The following is a 21,942-nucleotide window of genomic DNA, read 5'->3' as shown; positions in this document are numbered from 1 at the left end:
CTCATAGAGTGCCGGCCGTCACAGCTCACAACAACCTCTAACTCTTGGGCTTGAGCAATTCTCTTGCCTCAGCCTCCTGAGAAGCTGGGACTGCAAGCATCAGCTACAGCACCCGGCTATATATATATATATATATATATATATATATTTTTTTTTTTTTTTTTTGTGATTGTAGCTGTCATTGTTGTTTGGCAGGCCTGGGTTGGGTTTGAACCCGCCAGCTCCGGTGTGTGTGGCTGGCGCCTGCACCGAGCCTGTGTTATGGCTTTTCGTCCTGCTCTGGTCATCCCTGCTGAGGGCTTTGAAAGCATTTTAAACAGAACATTTTACAGAGAGGATCTTTCCCCACAAGTGAAAAAACTCATCATATTGCTCTAAGAAACCCTTTTTACTAGTGAGAAGTTTCTCTCGTCTTTTCTTCAACCTTACTTCTTTTTGCTGCAATTGCCATTTGAAACCAAGAATATCTTTGATTTAATAATCAATTTACTTGATTTCCACAGTAAAGATTTCTGTGTGCTTTTCTCAAAAGACTTTTCTAGTCTAATTTGTTCTTCTTCTGTTTTCCTTAATTATGAGACAAAGAGCAATGAAGAGATTTCTTTTCTGTCAATATTCTGACTTTCCACAGATTTATTTATTTATTTTGTTTTGTAATAGATTTGTCTAGTAATATTTTGTCTTTTGTCTATACTTTTTTGTAAGTTTTAGAATTTTCAAATGTGAAAGTAATGCTCAATGAAAGATAATTTGAAACAACGGGAAGAAGAATCATTTTTGGTCGCATTCCCAAGTCAAACATACTTCCAGTTTCTTTTCTACATCTTGGTTTTGAAAAGACAAAGACTTTTTTTCCCCCCAAATTGCTCTTAAGGTAAAGTTATATTCAGTTACTTGAAATGAAATGCCTGCAAAATCCTATCTTCTCATCTGCCATTGATAATAGCAAATTTTTCCAATATACAGCACAGTGATGAATTCTATATCCTGCCTTTTATTGGGGACCATAGGATTCTCATTTCTTTGAGTCTTAAAATTACACACATGGTATTTTTTTCTTCTTCTCTGTGATATTTCTAATACCTTCACTGCAATTCTGGCAATTTCTAATATTTTGGCCTGTGAATAGTTTTATTTTCTCAGGTTGTAGATATACCCCTTATAATTTTACATTCTGCTCTGATCACTGTTATTTTTTCTTTATTGTGCTAAAGCCTCCATAAATATAAACTTAAATTTCTAATCCATCAACCATATTGTCTATAGTTTAACTACTTTCTAACTGTTGGATGTTAGGGTTATTTTCTGATTTTACCATTGTAAATGTAAATAAATTTGATCATTAGAAGTTTGAGAATATTTTGAAGGACAAAACATCTGTCTGTTTCCCAGACCGTATTTATTTATTTATTTAAGTTAGACTAAAAAGTCAGTGTTTTTTAGTAGAAGGCAAAGTCTTTTTGATACTATAGACTGCAGAGAAAGAAAGTATAATACAAAGTTATAGGCTGGGTGCTTGAAGGACATGCATGTTTTGTTGTACCTGCTCTGGAGGTGACAGGCCCTTTGCGTATTTATTGTGCTAAGAAGCAGCCACCAGAGCTGCCACCATCCTTCAGCTTCTTCTAGCTTTCTCTCTGCTGATTTTTGGAGTCTTCATGTTGATGAAGAGCCATGGGTATGAAGTGTAGGGGTTTTAGTTCTTAAGTTTGTGGATACCTAAGGCCGAGAGTGACACATACAGTTCTTTTCTCCAAAGGATTTAATAACACTTTATCTGATCATCATTACTTGGCTCCTTTGGGTAAGGAAAAAAACAAGTAAAGGAACATGGGCGTCCTTTTCAAGGGTGGAAACTCAGTGACACATTCAGCAAATCTGTTCCAGATACAGCCCAGAATCAAGGTTTAATTTTTCAACACAAGAAAGATAGCAATCTCAATATGCTGTGTATTTGAATGCGGACTGAATTAGATTCTTTGTTCAGACTCTCCAGCCAGGGTTCTCCCTGGAATGATTTCTTTGTCTTCTTTATCTTTATTGTCTCTCTCCCTGGGGTTTCAATTGTCCTGAGAATGTGGAGGAAGGAAGCAGTGTTACTGGCCTCTAGTGGGCAATGACCAGGGATTCTGCTAAACACCATACAATGAGCAAAGCAGAGATAGCCCCCATAACAAAGAATTATAGGGTCTCAAATGATGAGAGTGCCACTGTTAGGAAATGCTACAATGAACACAAATGTATACCTCTATGAAATGGACATAGAGGTCTTCTTTGATTTATTAAAAGCAAAGAGCAAGAAATAATTGGCCTAAACTCTGAAATTACCTAATAAATGTAGTATTGGGGGAGCAAATACCAAAGAAGGCATATTATAACAGGATCAAGAAATCTGCAGAAATATCTTAAGGAGTACTACTGTTGTGGTTAAAAGGATTAACTTTGCTTTTGGTATGCCAATGATTTTTATTGCTTTCATGGTATGTCAGCCCTGGAAAGAACCTTACAGATAATCTAATCCATACCATTTTCCCCATTGTAGACAGGAAACTGAATTTCAGAAAGGAAACTAATGTAAATTTTTCCTGCCCTGGGACTATAAGCATCAGTTCATGATTCCTATTTTAAAATTGATCAGTCAAGAGCCAAACAGAAGTATTTTAAAAAACGAAAACCTCTCAGATAAAATAAATTTTAAAGAATAAAAAATTGCGTACATGATTCTTTTAAAATTTTTTGCTTCTTCTGGAGTATATTGCATAAAGTACATAAGTTTAAAGTAAAACACAAAAAATATCTGCTTAACTTGTCTAAGCCTCATTTTTGTCCTTCTATACAATGAAGGTAAAATGAGGGAAATAATTTCCACCTTAAAGAAAGGAATAGATGAAATGAAAAATTTCATTTTGTCAAATTCATGGGGAAAAAGGAGAGTCTCAATAAATGACAGTTGTATCTGTTTGAGTTACTGGTTGCAAGCAACAGAAACAAATTCTGGCCGGTTAAAGCAGAAAAGGAATTACTGAAAGAAAATTGGGTAGCACACAGAATTGTAAGAATGCCTGGAGAACCAGAGTTGGCAATGGGGAAGAATAAAGGAAGCGTAGCCAGAAACACAAACATTGCAGCTGATGCTAAAGAACATGGATGCACTGGCCGATACCATGAACCAGAAATTGAATACATCACTGGCGCAGCCGCTACTGAAACCAGATGTTGCTGTCTCCACTGCCAGCCTTTTGATCCCTGCCTCACTGTCTTCATGTTAAAAATGTCAGGTAAGTGATTCGCATTAGCTGAGTCTGGGTCACATCCTTGTGCGCTAGCTATCTCAGAGCCAGGGAAGTGATTATCTGACATTTTCAGTTCATTATGGAAGGACTCTCGCTCTCACCAAGTCACATAAGGTACAGAGTTCCGCAGAGAAAGGAATGTTAAATGTGGCCAGTCCCACATGTGTAGTGACAAGTCTTCACAACAGAAGTCTTTTCATCCTCAACTGCTTTACTTACCATGGCCACAAAAGCCAAATAAATTCTGAGTAAGTTACAATCAACTGGGACAAAACAAAGCAATTCTTGTGACATGGGTTTTTGTGTAATTATTTCACTATATTTTATTGATTCGTTCATTTAAAAGGCAATAAAATTTCTAATTAGATAGCTTGTATTTTTAAATCAAAATGCAAAGAAAAAATAATTAATATTGAAGGGTGTTTGTAATGCAACCGTTTGGGGGGCTTATCAGAACTAATCTATAAGAAAAAAATGATGAAGGGGGTAAGAGGGAATCTATGTTTGATGTATAAAAATGTGATAATCTGAGAAACAGTGACTTGACAGTGGATAAAAGAGGAAGAATAAATGACTAGTAAACTCTAACACCACTGTTGATGAATGATGGTTTTATTACAGATAACAGTGAAGCAAATCTGGAGCTGTGGGAAAGGGTAAATGAAGGGTGTTCATCAGGTAAAGTATAAAAGCTATTATAGTCAGTCTCTGATAGTGTAAGGGAATACAAATGTAACAACAGGATTTAAAATTTGGTCATTTTTGTAATGTCCAGTAAATTTTAACTATAATTCTTGAAGCCTAAGTTATACTGGATTTATTAATCAAATAAGCCACATGACTATAAAATAAACCTTTCCCTTTAGGTTTGGAAAAACATTTCTTGAGTTTTAAAGACTAACATGTATGTTATAGCTGTTTCAAACCTCTTAGACAATTTAAAAATCTATTTAGCTATGCTCTGTAACATGCATCAAAGGTATGTCCTGGAAAGTAACTGCTAGAGTTTCCTGGGTAAAATGCTAGAATATCTTAATTATTGAGATCATTCCACAAATAGTTACAGCATTCCTACCATACTCCAGATCCTGTGTGAGGAACTGGGATATAAACAATATACAATTATTGCTGTGAAGGAGTTCACTGTGATATTTTAAGTTATATTAGATTTTTTAAAAAATATATCATAAGAATGATTCATGAAACAGTTTTTGGAAGTTTCTGCCAATCCAACTGCAAATAGAAATATCAAGATTTTAATTATCTGTGGAAAAAATGAATCCCACAAGCTTTGAGAGGCAAAGTAAGGCAGTAGGTGTAGATGGAGAACACCGCCAACAGATGGCAGCACTTGAAGGCCAAGCCCTCCCTTTTGCTTCCTGTATTCTGAGACTTAGAGCATGGCAAAACCGCAGTAAGATGGTCAGCACCTTATGTTTACACAGAGGGCACCTCAAGAGCATTTGAAATAGTCATGCAGTTGGCAAGCACACAGGGATGTAGCAGCTGCTTCATACTATAATGAAAAAGTCAATATAACACGAAACTATGCTGAGACAAAGAGGGTGTGACTAGTTGGAATGGTAAAGGTTGCCACGGGAAATGGAACTGAGTTCTGAAATCCTGAAAATGGGGGTATTTACCAACCACTGGAACACTGGACACATAAACACTTAGAAAGCAGCTCCGCTGTACCCCCATGACATAGCAGGAAGTCAAATGATTATTTTAAAAAAAGAAATGGAATTTATATTTGGATGTGGTTCATATAAACTAAAGAGTTGTAAGTAATAGAAAAGGAGTATTACAATTACTTTTTGGTAATGTTTCCTATAAGTTAATAGATTTGTATATGGCTTATAACTAGAAAGAGAAAGAAAACTTTTGCAACTGACTTGTCCATTTATCATACTGGTAACTTATACAAGAAGAAACAAATTATCTCATCCCTCCATATTCCATGTTTAACAGCAAAGACTTTGGAGAAAAAGATTTAGATTGAAATCCTACCTCTGTTGCTTTCTGGTTGTGTGACCTTAGCAAGGTACTTAGGCTCTCTGAGATTCATCTACAAAAAATTGGTACCTACCTAAAAAAAATTGTGAGGACCAAAGAAATAAAGCAAATAACAAAATACCTAACACAGTAAGCACTTTTGAAAGCTTTTATTGTAGTGCTTCTGTATTCCCCTCTGTTAATCTTATTTACTTCAAGTTCTTGAAAATGGATTGTATAGTAATGTGTAAACAAAGTGCCTGAGAGCTTGGCAGCTTTAGCAAGTATTGCAGATGAAAATTAAGTTAGTTTTGGAAGGGAATGGTGAAAGATGCAAATTTTCATTTCATATTATTTATTGTGTACTAAAACTAGTGTGAAGATCCTTATTTAAGCTCAAGGCAATGAGCTCATGGTTAGTTTTGCTTAGCAAAATTTACTGAAGCCAAAGGACTTTATTGTTTGATATTAAGCAGTCTGTCCCTGCAATACCCAGAGTGCAAACCAAAGCTGTCATTTCTTGCTCGTCATTGGTATTACATTGGTGAAAGGTCAGTCCCAAGAATATACCACAGAAGACTCTTTATTCAGCCAAAGTATTTCTCTAGGCAATACAGGAGTCACAGTTACTACCATCCTATTCTCATTGGTTTCTCTTTCCCTTTCTAGAACTGGCTACTCTTGAATTGCAAGGGTGTTGAGAGTTTGTAAGCAAAATGCCAGACAGCAGCAGTTGCTGAACACTTTTTCAAGGCACCCTAAAATTCAGATTTAAAGTTGTAATTGTGAGGGTTAATAGCCTCACTAGCCTATCTCAGTTTGAGTAAGGGTCATGTCTCATTTTTGTGTCCTCAGTGCTTCAAGAGGGCTCTGCATTCAATATATTTATAAAGATATGAAGCCTCATAATTTTGTTTTTCTGAAATGTCACACGTGGACATTTTCAATTTTCAAAATAATTGTACCTTTTAATTATGTCTCAGTCAATGACCACATTTGATGGTGGTCCCTGAAGATTATAATACCATTTGGTTACTGTACCTTTTCTCTGTTTAGTTATGTTTAGTTACACAAACACTTACCATTGTGTTACAGTTACTACAGTATTCAGGACTGTAACATTATACAGGTTTGTAGCCTAGGAACACTAAGGTGGGGCTTAGGTGTGAAGTAGGTCACACTATGTTTGTGTTAATACAATCTGATGAAACTGCCTTGTTTGTATCTCCCCTTGACATGACTTATTACTTTTGGAATATCATGTACTAAACACCAATGCTAAGCATTTTACCTTATTACGGAGGAGGTAAATCTTAGAAACTATGAGTCCCGGTGAAATACGACACCTAAAGTGGAACAACTAAGTATGTGACAGAAGTGAAGACGTGGACCCAGGCCTGCCTGACTTTTAATCACAAGACAAAAATTTCTCTATTAACGCAGCCATTTCAACGTGAGGCGTTAGGCAGTTTCTACCTGGAATTTATGGTCCCGTTTACCAAGAACAGCCAGCGTGCCTACCCTTCCCACCCTAATCAGGAACTGAAATGGAAAAGGTACAACGTGGCTCTTGCGCATGCTCACACCGCCCTTCCTCGCTCTCCCTTCCCTGCCCCAGAACGCCACCGCAGCAACCTTCCAGGAAGACTTTAGAACAGCTTCCGCCCACTGTGAAGTCAAACTTGTGGAAACCCTTTCTTTCTGCGACGTGGACATCTTTCTCTTCCTACAGCCTTTCCAACTTGGAAGCAGAGACCACGCGCCGCCCTTTCCCAGGTACCCAAGAATGCTGTTTGCCAGTTCTCAATATGGCCGCTTACAGGCCGGCTCCAAGTAGAGGCCTCTCATAGGCCAAGGTCGCTTCCTGACCCCGCCCACTTCGCCCCTCCTAGCTACGTCAGCCCAGCTCTTGGCGACGCATGCGCAGCGGGGGCGGGCCGGGAAGTGGGACGGCCCGAGCCTTCCGTGTGCCGCCTCATCCACCGCTTGTACCTCGCTGCTACTGCACTGTAGGGCCGTACTGCCGGCGTTAGCTGCGCGAGGGGAAAGGAGGGACAGACTGAGCGTGCGTGCGCGCGGGGGGTTGTCCCCGCAGTCCCAGCAGTTCCCCTCGCGCCAGGTGGGCGGCGAGGGTCAGCTGCAGTCGGGGGAGGCCCTAGACGGCGCCATGTCGGCAGGCGGCCCATGCCCGGCAGGAGCCGGAGGGGGCCCAGGGGGCGCCTCCTGTGCCGTGGGGGTCTCCCCCGGCGGAGTGTCCATGTTCCGGTGGCTGGAGGTGCTGGAGAAGGAGTTCGACAAGGCCTTCGTGGATGTAGATCTGCTCCTGGGCGAGATCGATCCGGACCAGGCGGACATCACTTACGAGGGACGACAGAAGATGACCAGCCTTAGCTCCTGCTTTGCACAGCTTTGCCATAAAGCCCAGACTGTGTCCCAAATCAACCACAAGCTAGAGGTGAGGCGTGGGCGCTTGCGGGGTGGCATTCAACCCCAGGCTGCCAGTGGTGTCAGATCCCATTTAACGCACCAGTGAAACTACCCTAGAAACTGCTCACTGGGGCATCTGGGCTTTGAATGTGATGGGAGTGTGCGTGTGTATGTGTGCGAAGGGAAGGAGTGAGTTGAGGTTGCGAAAGAAAAGAGTGTAGACCGACGTGTGGGTCTCCCGGGGTCCTGTCATCCACCTTCCTAGTATCAATCTCACTGAGGAGGAAACAAACTAATTGCACTAGCCTTCCTTGTACGTGTTAAATTATCAAACTTAACAATGATTCTGTCATGGAAATACCGTAGCCCACCTTTTATCATTTGAGTTTTGCAGATCCACTTTCCCATTGATAAACCAGATTTGTGTATTTTCAGACAGATAACAGTCCTGATTATTTTTGTGACTATTTCGGGCCAGCGTCTCTAACGTTGCACACAGAGACAGGCATGAACTATTTAGAGGAATCTGATCAAAGCTCTTAGGAAAATTTAGTGGGATACGTAAGCTAGTCTCTGTGCCTTTCTTGGTTTACATCCACAGTTAGTCCTTAAATTACAGGCAGATACCTGTAGTAGCTGCAATTATTCAAGTGACTGCTAACATTGAGGTTTTGTGTGTTTGTACTTTACTGTGTTTCCCAGAGTCTGAATTTATTTTTGAGAGAATGTAAAAAATGATCATTTGCTTTACTCTCTAATTCTGGGTATAGGTGAGGGTGGAGTGGTGGTGAGTCCAAACAAATTTCTACCACATTGTGCAGAAAATTAAATTAGGGCATTATTATAATATTTAAATATCATGGTAGATTAACATTATTGCATAAAGAGCACTTTCTCAGTAGGCAATTTTAGAGAATGGATCTCTCATTTTAAAGTAGATAAAAATCGGATAATCAGTGACTTGGGAAGCTGTTTGAACCCTGGGTTTCCAAAGAAACCATGATTTTTTTTTGTTTGGTTTTGGTTTTTGTTTTCTTGAGACAGCCTCAAGCTGTCACCCTGGGTAGAGTGCGCTGGCATCACAGTTCACAGCAACCTCCAACTCCTGAGCTTAAGCCATTCTCTTGCCTCAGCCTCCCACATAGCTGGGAATACAGGCACACCACAACGCTGGGCTTTGTTTTGGTTGTAGTTGTTATTGTTGTTTGGCAGGCCTCAGCTGGATTCCAACCTGCCAGCTCTGATGTATGTTGCTGGCACCTTAGCCACTTGAGCTACAGGTGCAGAGCCCCAAAGAAATCATTATTGCTACAAGTTGTAATTGACCATTGTATCCAAACCAATAGGAATGTCAGATGTGCAGCATGCTTTCTCTCCTATTAATTAGACATAAAAATGTGGCATAATTAATCTTTGATTATTATAGGTTTACATAGCCAAGATTTTGTGGCTCTTCTTCATAGAAAGGACTTTTTAATTTCTTTCATCTGTTTTGAAAAGTTTGGAATGAAAATGCTGACAGGAAAGTAAAACTTATTGTAGATAACTGAAAATGTCTCTCAATTTTTTGATTAGTGGTAATTTCCAAAAGGTAACTATTTTTTGGGGTGGTAAAATTGCATTCGATGGGTTTTAGAAATAGTATGTTAGCATTAAACAACTAAGATCAAGATTAGTTTTTGCCACATGCTATGGTTTGAATGTGTACCCTCCCCCAAAATTTCATGCATCAGAAACTTAAACCCTAGTGTGGCTCTATTGAAATTATTGGATCCCCAATGTGGGGCCTTTAAAAAGTGGTTGGTGAGTAGATTAATCCAGTTGGATTAATGGATTATCATGTGAGTGGAACTGGTGGTTTTATAAGAAGAGAAAGAGAAACCTAACAAGCGTGTTAGCGCATTTACTCCCCTTGCACAGACTTCCATCAACAAGGCAGCTCTCACCAGATATAGCCTAATGACCCTGAACTTCATCTTCATAATTTTAAGAAATAAGTTCCTTTGTAAAATAAGTTACCCAGTTTCAGGTATTCTGTTAATAAGCAGCAGAAAACAGACTAATGGTCTCACGACTTGAGACTGTTGGTGTCTTTTACAACTGCAACTATCTACTGGGGAGAAACACCTTTTTCCAAATTAAACAATACCTTATATATTTTTTAACTGATCTAAGGAAACTTTAAACATTGATGTTTTTTGATGTCAGAGATAAAAGCTAAATTTGGGGAAAGGATCATTCTTTGAGTAGGAAGTGGTAGTCAATTTTTTTTTGTCTTTAAGTATTTTAGATGAATATTCAGAGTGGTAATAAATTGTGTGTGTTCACAGAAGTTGTTATTACCTACTTGGAGTCCACATCTTGGTTTAGGAGGTTCCACTATTTTCAGAATAAGAAATGCTGTCACAACATGAGCGTGTTTTTTCAACATGCTTGAAAACCTTGGTTTAAAAATCTTAGAAAAGGGGGAGGGAGAGACATAGCTTGATTTTTTTTTTTTTTTCCTTGTGTGTTTTTTCAGTTACAGTTGACTTGTCTGTCTTTGGTGTCAATCTTTACACATTTAGCAGTTTCTAAAGTTTTCATGGAGTCAGTTGTATATTGCTGTAGAAGGAGATTTCATTGTCAGTGCTGCCTTTTAAAGAAGAACTGCTCCTGTACCATCTGGAGAATTTTAGGGGTTGTTCCATATACCGTTATCAATCTTCTGATATCTTGATTTTTTAGAAAAAAATTCTATAGTTTCTCTCCCATTTTATTCCTTAGTAAGAAAATTGCATTCGCTCTATTGTTTTAATTATATGGACATTAAGGCATATATTTGAGGCCACTTATTGTTTGATATAACAAATGTGTGGCAAAGTGCCACGGTTTTAGAGAGATGTTACCATAATAAAATATTCTTTTTGCAATCAAGATGTAGATATCTCCAGTGTGGGTAATTTATAGTAAATTTAAATTGGTCTTCGGTATCCTTCCACATCGCCTGCCCCCTTTTCTGTCCAGTCCTTGTGTAGATAACACCATGTTTAAATTAAACTAGTAGTTGTTATTTTTAATTGATACAATAATTGTACATATTTATGAGGTATGATGTAATATTTCAGTACAATGTATATAATGTGTAATGATCATATCATAGTAATGAGCATATCCATCACTAACATTTATCATTTCTTTGTCTTAGAAACAATTCAGAATCTTCTGGCTATTTGAAAATATGCAATAAACTGTTAACTGTCATCACTTACAGTGCTGTAGAACACCAGAACTTATGCCTTCTATCCAGCTGAAATTTTCATCCGTTAACGGATCTCTCCCTATCTCTCTTCTTCCCTTTCCCACCTCTGCAAACCACTAGTCTACTTTCTGCTTCTGTGAGATCACTTATTCGGTTTTCATATCTGAGTGAGAGCATGCAATATTTCTCTCTCTGGGCCTGGCTTATTTCACTTTACCAGGCTTATCCATGTTGCTGTAAATGACAGGATTTCATTCTCTTTGATGGCTGACTAGTATTCCATATATACACCACATTTTCTTTATCCGTTCATCTCTTGTGGACACTTACATTGGTTCCATCTCCTGGGTATTTTCAATAGTGCTGCAATAAACATGGAAGTGCAGATTTTGCTTGACATACTGATTTTTTTTTTTTTTTAGATACATGTGTATGTATACTCAGTAGTGGGATAGTGGGATTGCTGGATCACATGGTAGTTCTATTGAGTTTTTTAGAGTTATAGATTACATTTTAAAATTATATATAAATGATGTCCGTGTGACTGCTTCTTGCCATAAGTGCCTTTTGGAAGAGTCATATCTAAGGAGAAGGGAATGCTGGAGACTGTCAGAATATTTTGAGGTGGTGCCATTTCAAATTATATCTTTACTTCCCACATGCTTGAAAATGTCTGCTATGGTGAGTCACCTAGTGATGACTATGCTGGAGTTACAGGCATTATTTGGGATAATAGTAATAGGATGGGGAGAAAAAAGAAGAAAAGAAACTTTTGCAGGGGTCCTCAAACTGTGGCCCACAGGCCACATGAGGCAGTGTGATTGTATTTGTTTCTGTTTTGTTTTTTTACTTCAAAATAAGATATGTGCAGTGTGCATAGGAATTTGTTCATAGTTTTTTTTTTTTTTTTTTAAGTATAATCCGGCCCTCCAACAGTCTGAGGGACAGTGAATTGGCCCCCTGTTTAAAAAGTTTGAGGACCCCTGAATGTGAGTGCCTTTAAACTGGCAGGCCAAAAGAGGCTTTAGAATGAAACAGCAGTCATGTCACTCCCCCTTGAGCTATTATCTCTTGGAGCCACCTGCTATGTGGGCTTTAGACTGACACCAGATGGCTATAAAATTCCATACTCTAGATGCCATAACTCATAATTTGTAGTTCAACAGTGTATAGCCAATTGCTAATCAATGTTATCCCTCTAAACCTATGAGACAGACAACTTTGTATCAGCCCACCCTTTATTCCCCCTTACCTTTAAAAACCTGCTTGTAACATAGGCTGCCAAAACACTCCCCAAGGCAATGGGTGTCCTGATCACCTGTCCTCATTTTGGCTCAAGTAACTCTTTAAATAATATTTTGTGCCTCAGCCTGTTCCTTTTAAGTCAGTGGTAGTAGAAGCAATAGTAGCAGTAGGTATGTTGTAGTAGACCAAAAGTTGTGAACCAGTATTTTAAAATATTCACCTCTCTGCCTTGAAATACAGTGTTACACCTGTTCACTTCTTTAAAATAACAGCACAACAATATACCTTGTAACACACCTTCCTTTCTTTCAGCAGTAGCAGAATTAATGTCTCCTTAAAGTGATTTGTTGGTTACAGCCATTCATAGAGGAACTTTTAACCTTGATTTAGAGCCACATGAATAATGAACTGGTGATGTACTTGTTCTTGTGCTGCTTTAAATCTGTCCTGTTTTTAAACAGGCTATTTTGTAACATTGAAGTTAAATATTGATCTAGCGTATCCTCATGAACACTCATGTGCCAGGTGCTGTGTTGGGCAGTTGGGTTATAATGAAGACATAGCCATTGCTATTATGGAACTTCAGTTCTATTAGAGGAATTTGTTGGGAGAATAGTTATGTAAATGAGAAATTGCAACTTTGATGAGAATAATGAAATGTATATAAAAGTAGTAAGAGCTTGTTTTCGAGTGTCAAGGAAGACTTCCCTAAGAAGTTACCTAAAGAAATTCTGTATGAATAGTATATAACTGGGCTAACAGAAATATTAATATCATTCAGTACTGCACTACAGGGAGTAGGAAGCCGAATGCACCTATGATGACCCACCTAAGGGCATTGTGGGTTTGAAGAACTGAAAGAATGTTGGTATGTGTTAGGAGAGAGCAGAGGGCAAAAGAAGAGAGAAGCAAAGTAACTGTGAACAGGCAGGGAGGGACCATTTCACACAGGCCCTTACATAGGCCACATGATAGATTTCATGTTTTATCATAACGATGAGAAATATTTTAAACCAGTTGGTAACCTCAGTGAAGTTAGAATAGTCCACTTTGACTATGGCGTGGAGAAAGTTGGGGAGAATGACAAAAATGAAAGGCAGGAAATCATTTAGGAGGTTCTGAAAATTATCCATGTGAGGTAATGATAGTGTGGAGTAAGAGCTGAGACAGAGGAAAGTGAACAAGAGAGACTGGAGAGGTAGAAATTGACAAAGAACGGATTGGATTGGGAGGATGAAGGAATTTGGGATAATTCCAAGATGTCCATCTTGTGTGGCTGGTTGCCTGGATAGATAGTTGGATGTACAATAATATTAGCAATGACTATGTTCCCAACCTTATTGATCAGTTACTATGAGCCAGGCTCTGTCCTAAGTCTTTATATATATTAATTTATCTAATTCATTTTTTAAAGAATTTATCTAATTCTTATAGTAGTCCATTAGATAGATTTATTAGTATGGTTATTCTTTTTTTATAATAAGGGGCTCAAGGCTACAGAGCTAGAGAAGTCAGCACAAATATACATTTACACCTTGTTGGGGATGGTGGAGGCAGAATGTAAAGCAGGCAGAAAGAGAGAGTGTGGGCTTGGCGCCTGTGGCTCAAGCGGCAAAGGCGCCAGCCACCTACACCTGAGCTGGCGGGTTCGAATCCAGCCCGGGCCTGCCAAACAATGACGGCTGCAACCAAAAAATAGCCGGGCGTTGTGGCGGGCACCTGTGGTCCCAGCTACTTACTTGGGAGGCAAAGGCAGGAGAATTGCTTGAGCCCAGAAGTTGGAGGTTGCTGTGAGCTGTGATGTTACAGCACTCTACCCAGGGTGACAGCTTGAGGCCCTGTCTCAAAAAAAAAGAAAAGTAAGAGTGAGTGTGGCTGGATAGGTAGAAGGGAGAGGGTGGGATTTAAGGGAGGTATTGTTTTCATTTTGTTTTTAAATGAAAAAATAAACGAATATGTTTATAAGTCAGAAGCATCTAGTTGAGGGAAAGGTTGAGAATTATAGAAAAGAGAAGGGTAATTAATTCAGTAACATTGTGAACAAAGATGGGATCCAAAGTACAGCTAGAGAGGGCATGTATTAGAAGGAAGACGAAATGACTAGATAGATAGTTGGAGGTTGTGGGAGTTTTTGTGTGATGGCTTTTGTTTTTCCGGTAAAACAGGAGCCTGGGTCAGTTGCTAAATGTAGGTGATACTAAGAACTTATGGAAAGTAGAATAGGCTTGAAATAGTTGTGGAAGAGTGGGAGAGCCAGTTGGTCGGAGACACAGAGGGACTGTCAGGAATTGTTGAGGACCTTTTTGGGGTTAGTTATCATAAATTCATGGTGCAACCAGTCTGTCTTGTTGTGTGACTTTCTCTGGCAATACTTAGCCTATTTTAGGCACAGTGATGAGAGTAATAACTGGATTCACCCAGCATCATGGCAAAGGAATTTATTATATAGACAAGAGTGTTATTGAAATGAAAATGGTAATGGGGTATAAAGAAGAAGAGATAAATTGAAAATTAAGGAAGTAGAATCAACAGGATTTGATAATTATGTAGATGCAAAAAAATAAGCAAAAAGAAGTGTAAGGGATAATACCACATTTCGTTTGGGAAATGTATTGGTTAATGCGTTTAATGGGTTGGATAGTGTTCCCCCAAAATTCATGTCTGCCCAGAACCTCAGCATGGGACTTTATTTAGAAGTGGCATCTTTACAGATGCAATTAATGTAAATGAAGGTGGAGATAAGACAGTAGTAGATTAGAGTGGGACTTAAATCTGGTGAGAATGTACCAATAGGAGACAGAAAAAAACACACACAGAAAAAGCCATATGAAAATGGAAAGGAGAGACTCGAATGCTACATCCACAAGCCAAGGAATGCCAGAGATTGCCAGCAACCACAAACAGCTAGGGGAGTGGCATGGGACACTTTCTCTGTCAGAGTTAGAAGGAACCAGCCCTGCAAGTACCTTGATTTCAGGCTGCCGGTGTCCTGAACTGTGAGAGAAAAAAACTTTGATTGTTGTGAGCTGTCTAGTTTGTGACAATTTGTCATGACAGCCCTAGGAAGTTAATGTATTACTATTCACCAAAGTAAGGGATTCAGTGGGTGCAGGTCTGGTGGGAAAGATATTGGCTAAAATTCTCCATGGTGATTGGTGCCCAGGCTGTTTTTTATCTCTTTTCACCTTTTCTTAGCTGCTTTTGCCTCAAAAAAAAAAAAAAAAAATATATATATATATATATATATATATATATATATATATAAAACTGGTCTGTATGCAGTTGTATAAACAGGCCTTGCTCTTTCACGGCATAGGTGTCTGTGTGTAGTGCCCTCTCTGTTCCCTTTGTCCATGACATCAGACACCCACTCATGTTTCAAAACTCTGCTTACATCATCATCTCTGTAGAGGCCTCCTCAGCCCATTCCTTTCTGCTCCGTAGGCAGAGGCTAAGGCCTTGACACTGTTTGGATTTTGTTATGCTGTACTATAATTAGTGGTTGCCACTTAGCTCTACCTCTAAAACATAAAATGTTTGAGGGTCTGAATTATGTTTTAGGTGAAATAATCTGAGCTGTCAGATGCTTTGTGAAAACTGACTTAGAGGGTGGCATTATCTCTTTGTGAACCTATTTTGATTTCTAGAAGTTTGGGGGGAGGGGTTTGTTTCTTTCCTCATTACTCCTAAGCCACATTGAGTGCTGTATAATTTCTCTGAGGGTAGATACGGGATTGCCTTACAAGTAAATGGATTACAGAATTGTAATTCTGTAATTACATCCCTGTTTAAGATGAGGCATTTGGAACTTATTATTAAACACCAACCTTTCTGAACTGCTTACATCCCTGTCTCACCTGTAAGTGGTTTTCATGTCTCAGACTTTTCTTTTTTCCACTCCATGTGTTAGCAGATCTCCTTTCAACACTCAGGGAGCTTCCATCCTTCTTCACCTCTTTTTGAATTGATATATCTCACACATGCCTCTCTAATACTGTTTATCACGCTTTCCATCATAAATGGAAATATATTATTATCTCTTTCTAATAGACAGTGAATGTCTTAGGGCAGAATTTATGTCTTATTCATCTTTTTGTCCCAGATCATGGTATATGTAAGCTCTCAACAAATACTTACTTGAATGAATGAATTTTTTTTGAAACAGCTCTAGTTTGTGCTAAAACCTTTAAGGATTACCAATATTCATTCTGTACTGTAAGTTTCATGAGTGCTGGGATGATGTTTGTCTTGTTGGTTCTATACCCATGGTGTCTAACATAGTGCCTGCCACATTGTTGAAGGACAGATCTGCAGGTTCATTTATTCCCTGGGTATGTAATTCACAAGACTATAATTTGTGAGTTAATATTTCATGATATTTCTTTTTTGAGGAAAAGAACTGATTACAAATAACTTTACACATCATAGTATAGGTTTTATGTACTTTGACATTCCTAAAGTATTGGGTCGATTGATTATCCTCCCCATTCTATCTCTAGTTTAATCATAGAGAAAGCAATTAAGTTCTCTGAGTTAAAAAGGAAACATGGAGGCGCCTGTGGCTCAGTGAGTAGGGCACCGGCCCCATATGCCGAGGGTGGCGGGTTCAAACCCAGCCCCGGCCAAACTGCAACAAAAAAATAGCCGGGCGTTGTGGCGGGCGCCTGTAGTCCCAGCTGCTTGGGAGGCTGAGGCAGGAGAATCGCTTAGGCCCAGGAGTTGGAGGTTGCTGTGAGCCGTGTGACGCCACAGCACTCTACCCGAGGGCGGTACAGTGAGACTCTGTCTCTACAAAAAAAAAAAAAAGGAAACATTGTATATTCTTTAAAACTTTATTTTGAGGTTAAGGGAAACATTGTATATTATTTAAAACTTCATTTTGAGGTTCATAGTAAAGTACTTTAAAAGATACGCGCTAAAGGGGCGGCGCCTGTGGCTCAGTCGGTAAGGCGCCGGCCCCATATACCGAGGGTGGCGGGTTCAAACCCGACCCCGGCCAAACTGCAACCAAAAAATAGCCGGGCGTTGTGGCGGGCGCCTGTAGTCCCAGCTACTCGGGAGGCTGAGGCAAGAGAATCGCTTAAGCCCAGGAGCTGGAGGTTGCTGTGAGCTGTCTGATGCCATGGCACTCTACCGAGGGCCATAAAGTGAGACTCTGTCTCTACAAAAAAAAAAAAAAAAAAAGATACGCAACCTTCCTAATGCTGCGACCTTTTAATATAGCTCCTGTGGATCTCGACCCACAGGTTGAAAACTGCTACAGTAAAGGCTGGGTGTGGTGTCTCACACAGTAATCCCAGCACTGTGGGAGGTTGAGGCAGCTGGATCCCTTGCACTCAGGAGTTGGAGAACACTCTGAGCAAATAGCAAGACCCCATCTCTAGTAAAAAAAATTAGCTGGCACCTATAGCCCCCAACTACTGGGAAAGCTGATGCAGGAGAGTCGCCTGAACCCAGGAGTTTGAGGTTTCAGTGCGCTACCATCATGAATGTGATCATGTCGTTCTGCTTAAAATTTCTCCATCTCACTTTGAATAAAATTCAGACTCTTTATTTTGGACAACAAGCTTTGTATGATGTGATCTCCCATGATATGTCCTTCTACGTGGGCCTTGTTTCAGAACCTCTAAGGCCAAGTTCTCTAATGGTTTTTTTGTTTCAGGACCCCTTTATAGGCTTACATAAATTTTGAGGTCTTCAGTGAGCTTTTGTTATGTGAATTATATGTACTAGTATTTCTTGTATTAGAAATTAAAACATAAAACTTTAAATATTTGTTATATCTATCACTTAAACATAGCAACAATAAATGTTACATATTAATATAAATATTTAAATTAAAAAAATAACTGGTCAAGATAAAAAAAATACTGGCAAGAATCGCATTGTTTTATATTTTTTCAAATCATTGCAATGGCTGGCTTAATAGAAGATAGCTGAATTCTCACATCTGCTTTTGTATTTAGTCTGTTGTGTTATGTTGTTTTGATTAAACAATAGGAAGAATATGTGACCTCACAGAGATCTGTAGTTAGATAAGGGAGAAATATTTTAATTGCCTTTTCAGATAATTGTGGACATTATTTTTGAGAGTAAAAGTTGACAATAGGAAATTTATTAAACGTCAGTTGTAGCATGGAGTCTGAAACTGTGTAAATGAAATTTTTATACGATATTACATTAAAATACATTAATCTGCCCAGCACTTTGGATGGATCTTTACCCAGGCTTGATTTCATAATAACATCATACATTGGTCATTTTGAAATTGGTTGCCAAGTTATGAAAATCTTACAAATGTTGACACATCTCATAATATTAAAAATTCAAATTTGTTAGTAACACAAGTCTGAATCGAAAAATCTTTAAATGGTGGGAAGCTGTCAAGCTATGAGTATGGATTCAGGTTTCCCAACATTCTCATTTTCACTTGAAAGTAAATTTTTATCTTTGGCAATAAATGTCATCAGTTGTTTACCTGAAGCATGGTGTTCACTTTATTGATTCTCAAGAACAAACATGTTTGCCAAGTATTTTAATTCAAATAACAATAGTTCTTCTTTCAAATTGAAATGGTGCTCTACACAAAAACATGTTCAGCTTGCAACTGAAGCAGTGGCATGAGTGCTCGGTCTGCAGCTTAAATGTTCTATGCATACTTCCCATTCTATTCCATAGAATGTTAAAAAGACATGTACTCAAGGATCAGAATTTTTTAAAATTAATATTTTTTACTGCTTCATGAAGGATATTCTTTTTTTTTTTTTTTTTTTTTGAGACAGAGTCTCAAGCTGTTGCCCTGGGTAGAGGGCTGTAGCATCACAGCTCACAGCAACTTCTAACTCCTGGGTTTAAGCGGTTCTCTTGCCTCAGCCTTCCATGTAGCTGGGACTACAGGCGCCTGCCACAACACCCGGCTATTTTTTGGTTGTAATTGTCATTGTTGTTTGGCAGGCCCGGGCTGGATTCGAACCAGCCAGGTCTGGTGTATGTGGCTGGCGTTCTAGCCGCTGAGCTACAGGCGCAGGGCCCATGAAGAATATTCTTAAATAAACTTTTGTAAACTGCAAGTGCATGACGGTGACTACCAGCACAGTTTTGTGCTCCTGCATTGACTTGTACTAAAATGCCAACATTTTGCTCATTACTTTTGTATCTTCAGTACAAATCTCAACATAGTGAAAAAGACAAATAATGTTTTATTGCCAGGCAAGGTGGCTCACGCCTGTAATCCCAGCTCTGTGGGAGGCTGAGGCGGGAGGATTGCTCAAGACTTGTGTGAGTGAGAATGAGAGCCCGACTCATGAAAACAATGAAAAACCCAGCCGGGGCTGGGTGTGGCGAGCGCCTGTAATCCCAGCGGCTTCAGAAGCTGAGGCAGCAGGATGCCCACAGCCCCCAAGTCTGAGGTTGCTGTGCGCTATGACACCAGTGTACGCTGCTCAGGGCATACGGTACAACTCTGTCTCAACAACAACAAAAAAAAACTAATGTTTTTTTATTATGAAAATAGTTTTGCCCTTCCAGACCCTCTGAGTTGGTCCCTTAAACCTTGGGGATTGTTGCTTCAATAATAACTGAAACTCCTAGAAGGAAAGCTATACAGCCCTCCTGCAAATTCTCTTCTTTTAGTTTCTTTCATACAGCTTTTACATTTATAAATGTGTGTGTGTGTGTGTGTGTATTTTTTTAATGGCTTTTTTTTATTTTTTAAAGACATGAGGTCTTACTGTTAGCCAGACTGGAGGACATTGGCATACACAGGTGTGGTCATAGCTCAATGTAGCCTCTAACACATGGGCTCAAGCAGTCCTTCTGCCTGAGCCTCCTGAGTAGTTGGGATTACAGGTTCGCACCACTGTGCTGGATTTACTGGCTTTTTAATAACCTTGAAGAAGTAAGTTAACCTCTCTGCGCTTCACTTTCCTTATCTGGACAAAAAGTGTATCTGTCTAGAGATTATAGTGAAGATAATGTTTGCTTGTCCAGACTGCAGACCATTATTTCTCTGGGGAAAAATAATAACAGGTGGAATTAGTAGTGGTCATTATAGTTGGATAGAAAAACATGGAGGGAATAGGTAGAGTTCCCTATCTGATTTCCCTATCAGAACTTTTATATATATACCAGATGAGCAGACCGCTTTAAGAGCTGACTTGCAATGAGAAGGAGGAGGTAGTATTTTCTTTCTTGAGGGATGGCAGAGGTTTTCAAATTTGACATTTTCTGTTTGGTCATAGTTTTGTGTTTTAGAATAGGACTCATCGGCTTCCTGTAATCATGAATGTGTGTGTGTGTGATGTGCGGTGCTTTTTTTTTAAATTTCAGATTAATATGAGGGTATATATGATCAGGTTACAATGTTTGCATTTGTAGGTAAAGTCCAAGTTGTAGTTGAGTCCTTCAGCCAGGTAGTGTGCCATACGCCCCCACATTATACCCATTAGGTCGGAACTTACCAAACCCACCCACCTTCCCCATTCTTTAATTTAATTGTGTTTTTTCTCTCATGTGGGCCTGTAGTTGTTCATCTACCAGTTTCAACATAGTATTAGTACATGGGATGCTTGCTTTTCTATTTTTGAGATACATAGAATATTCTTCACATTCATCTAGGTAAATACAAAAGATGTAAGTCTCCATCCTTTGTATGGTGAATAGTATTCCATGGTATATATACACCACAATTTATTAATCCATTCCTGGGTTGATTGGCTCTTGGGTTGTTTTCACATCTTTGCGATTGTGAATTGAGCTGCTATAAACATTCGAATCCAAAGGTCCTTATGATAAAATGATGTATTCTCTTCTGGGTATATACCTAATGGGATTGTGGGATCAAATGGAAGGTCTGTGAGGATTCTCCATGTTTTTTTCCAAAAAGGCTGTATTAGTTTGCAATCCCAACAACAGAGCATTAAGTGTTCCCTTCTCACTGTGCTCACACCGGCATCTGCAGCTTTGGGACTTTGTGATGTGGTCTGTTCTCACTGGGGTTAGGTGATACCTCAAATGGTTTTGATTTGCATTTCTTTTTTTTTTTTTGAGACAGAGTCCCACTTTGTCACCCTCGGTAGAGTGCTGTGGTGTCACAGCTCACAGCAACCTCAAACTCTTGGGCTTGAGCGATTCTCTTGCCTCAGCCTCCCAAGTAGCTGGGACTACAGGCACCCGCCTCAACGCCCAGCTATTTTCTGCTGTAGTTGTCATTGTTGTTTTAGCTGGCCTGAGCTGGGTTTGAACCCACCAACTTCAGTGTATGTGGCTGGCGTCATAACCACTGTGCTATGGGGAGCCTTGATTTGCATTTCTCTGATGGCTTAGGGACACTGGATGTATTTTCATGTATTTGTTGGCCATTCATCTTTCCTCTTGGGAAAAGAATCTGTTCATGTTTCTAGATTAATAGAACTGTTTGCTCTTTTCTTGTTGATTTGCTTGAGTTCTTTGTAAATTTTGGTATTTAGTCCTCTGTGAGATTTGTAACATGTAAATATCTTCTCCCATTCTGATGGTTGCCTGTTTGCTTTGTTGATTGTATTCTTGGCTGTGCAGAAGCTTTTAAGCTTGATCAGGTCTCATTTATTTTTGGTGTTGCTGTAATTGTCAGTAGTGCTTCTTCATAAATTCTTTCCCAAGGCCAATGTTGTAAAAGTTTTTCCCACACTTTCTTCTAGAGTTTGTTGTTGTTGTTGTTGTTGTTGTTGTTGTTTGTCATTTTTGTGCCTTAGATTTAAACCT

General features: G+C 39.2%; 1 protein-coding gene across 5 annotated transcripts in view; it reads left to right on the top strand.

Moving 5' to 3' along the window:
* The first annotated feature begins 7,212 nt into the window (after nt 1-7,212).
* The window catches only part of GOPC (golgi associated PDZ and coiled-coil motif containing), a 47,653-nt gene continuing 32,923 nt past the window's right edge, over nt 7,213-21,942 (top strand). For 2 of the 5 annotated variants that reach the window (XM_053591909.1, XM_053591907.1), the window contains exon 1: nt 7,279-7,743. In XM_053591909.1, the coding sequence (XP_053447884.1) occupies nt 7,456-7,743 (288 nt within the window). In that variant the 5' untranslated portion in view covers nt 7,279-7,455. Of the gene's footprint in view, nt 7,744-21,942 lie in introns of all 5 variants that reach the window. The other 3 variants (XM_053591910.1, XM_053591908.1, XM_053591905.1) reach the window with 3 other exon arrangements.

Source organism: Nycticebus coucang, chromosome 5 (assembly GCF_027406575.1).
Source record: "Nycticebus coucang isolate mNycCou1 chromosome 5, mNycCou1.pri, whole genome shotgun sequence".
NCBI lineage: Eukaryota > Metazoa > Chordata > Mammalia > Primates > Lorisidae > Nycticebus > Nycticebus coucang.
Note: the sequence above shows the minus strand (reverse complement) of the source record. Positions and strands in the feature narration are given on the sequence as shown.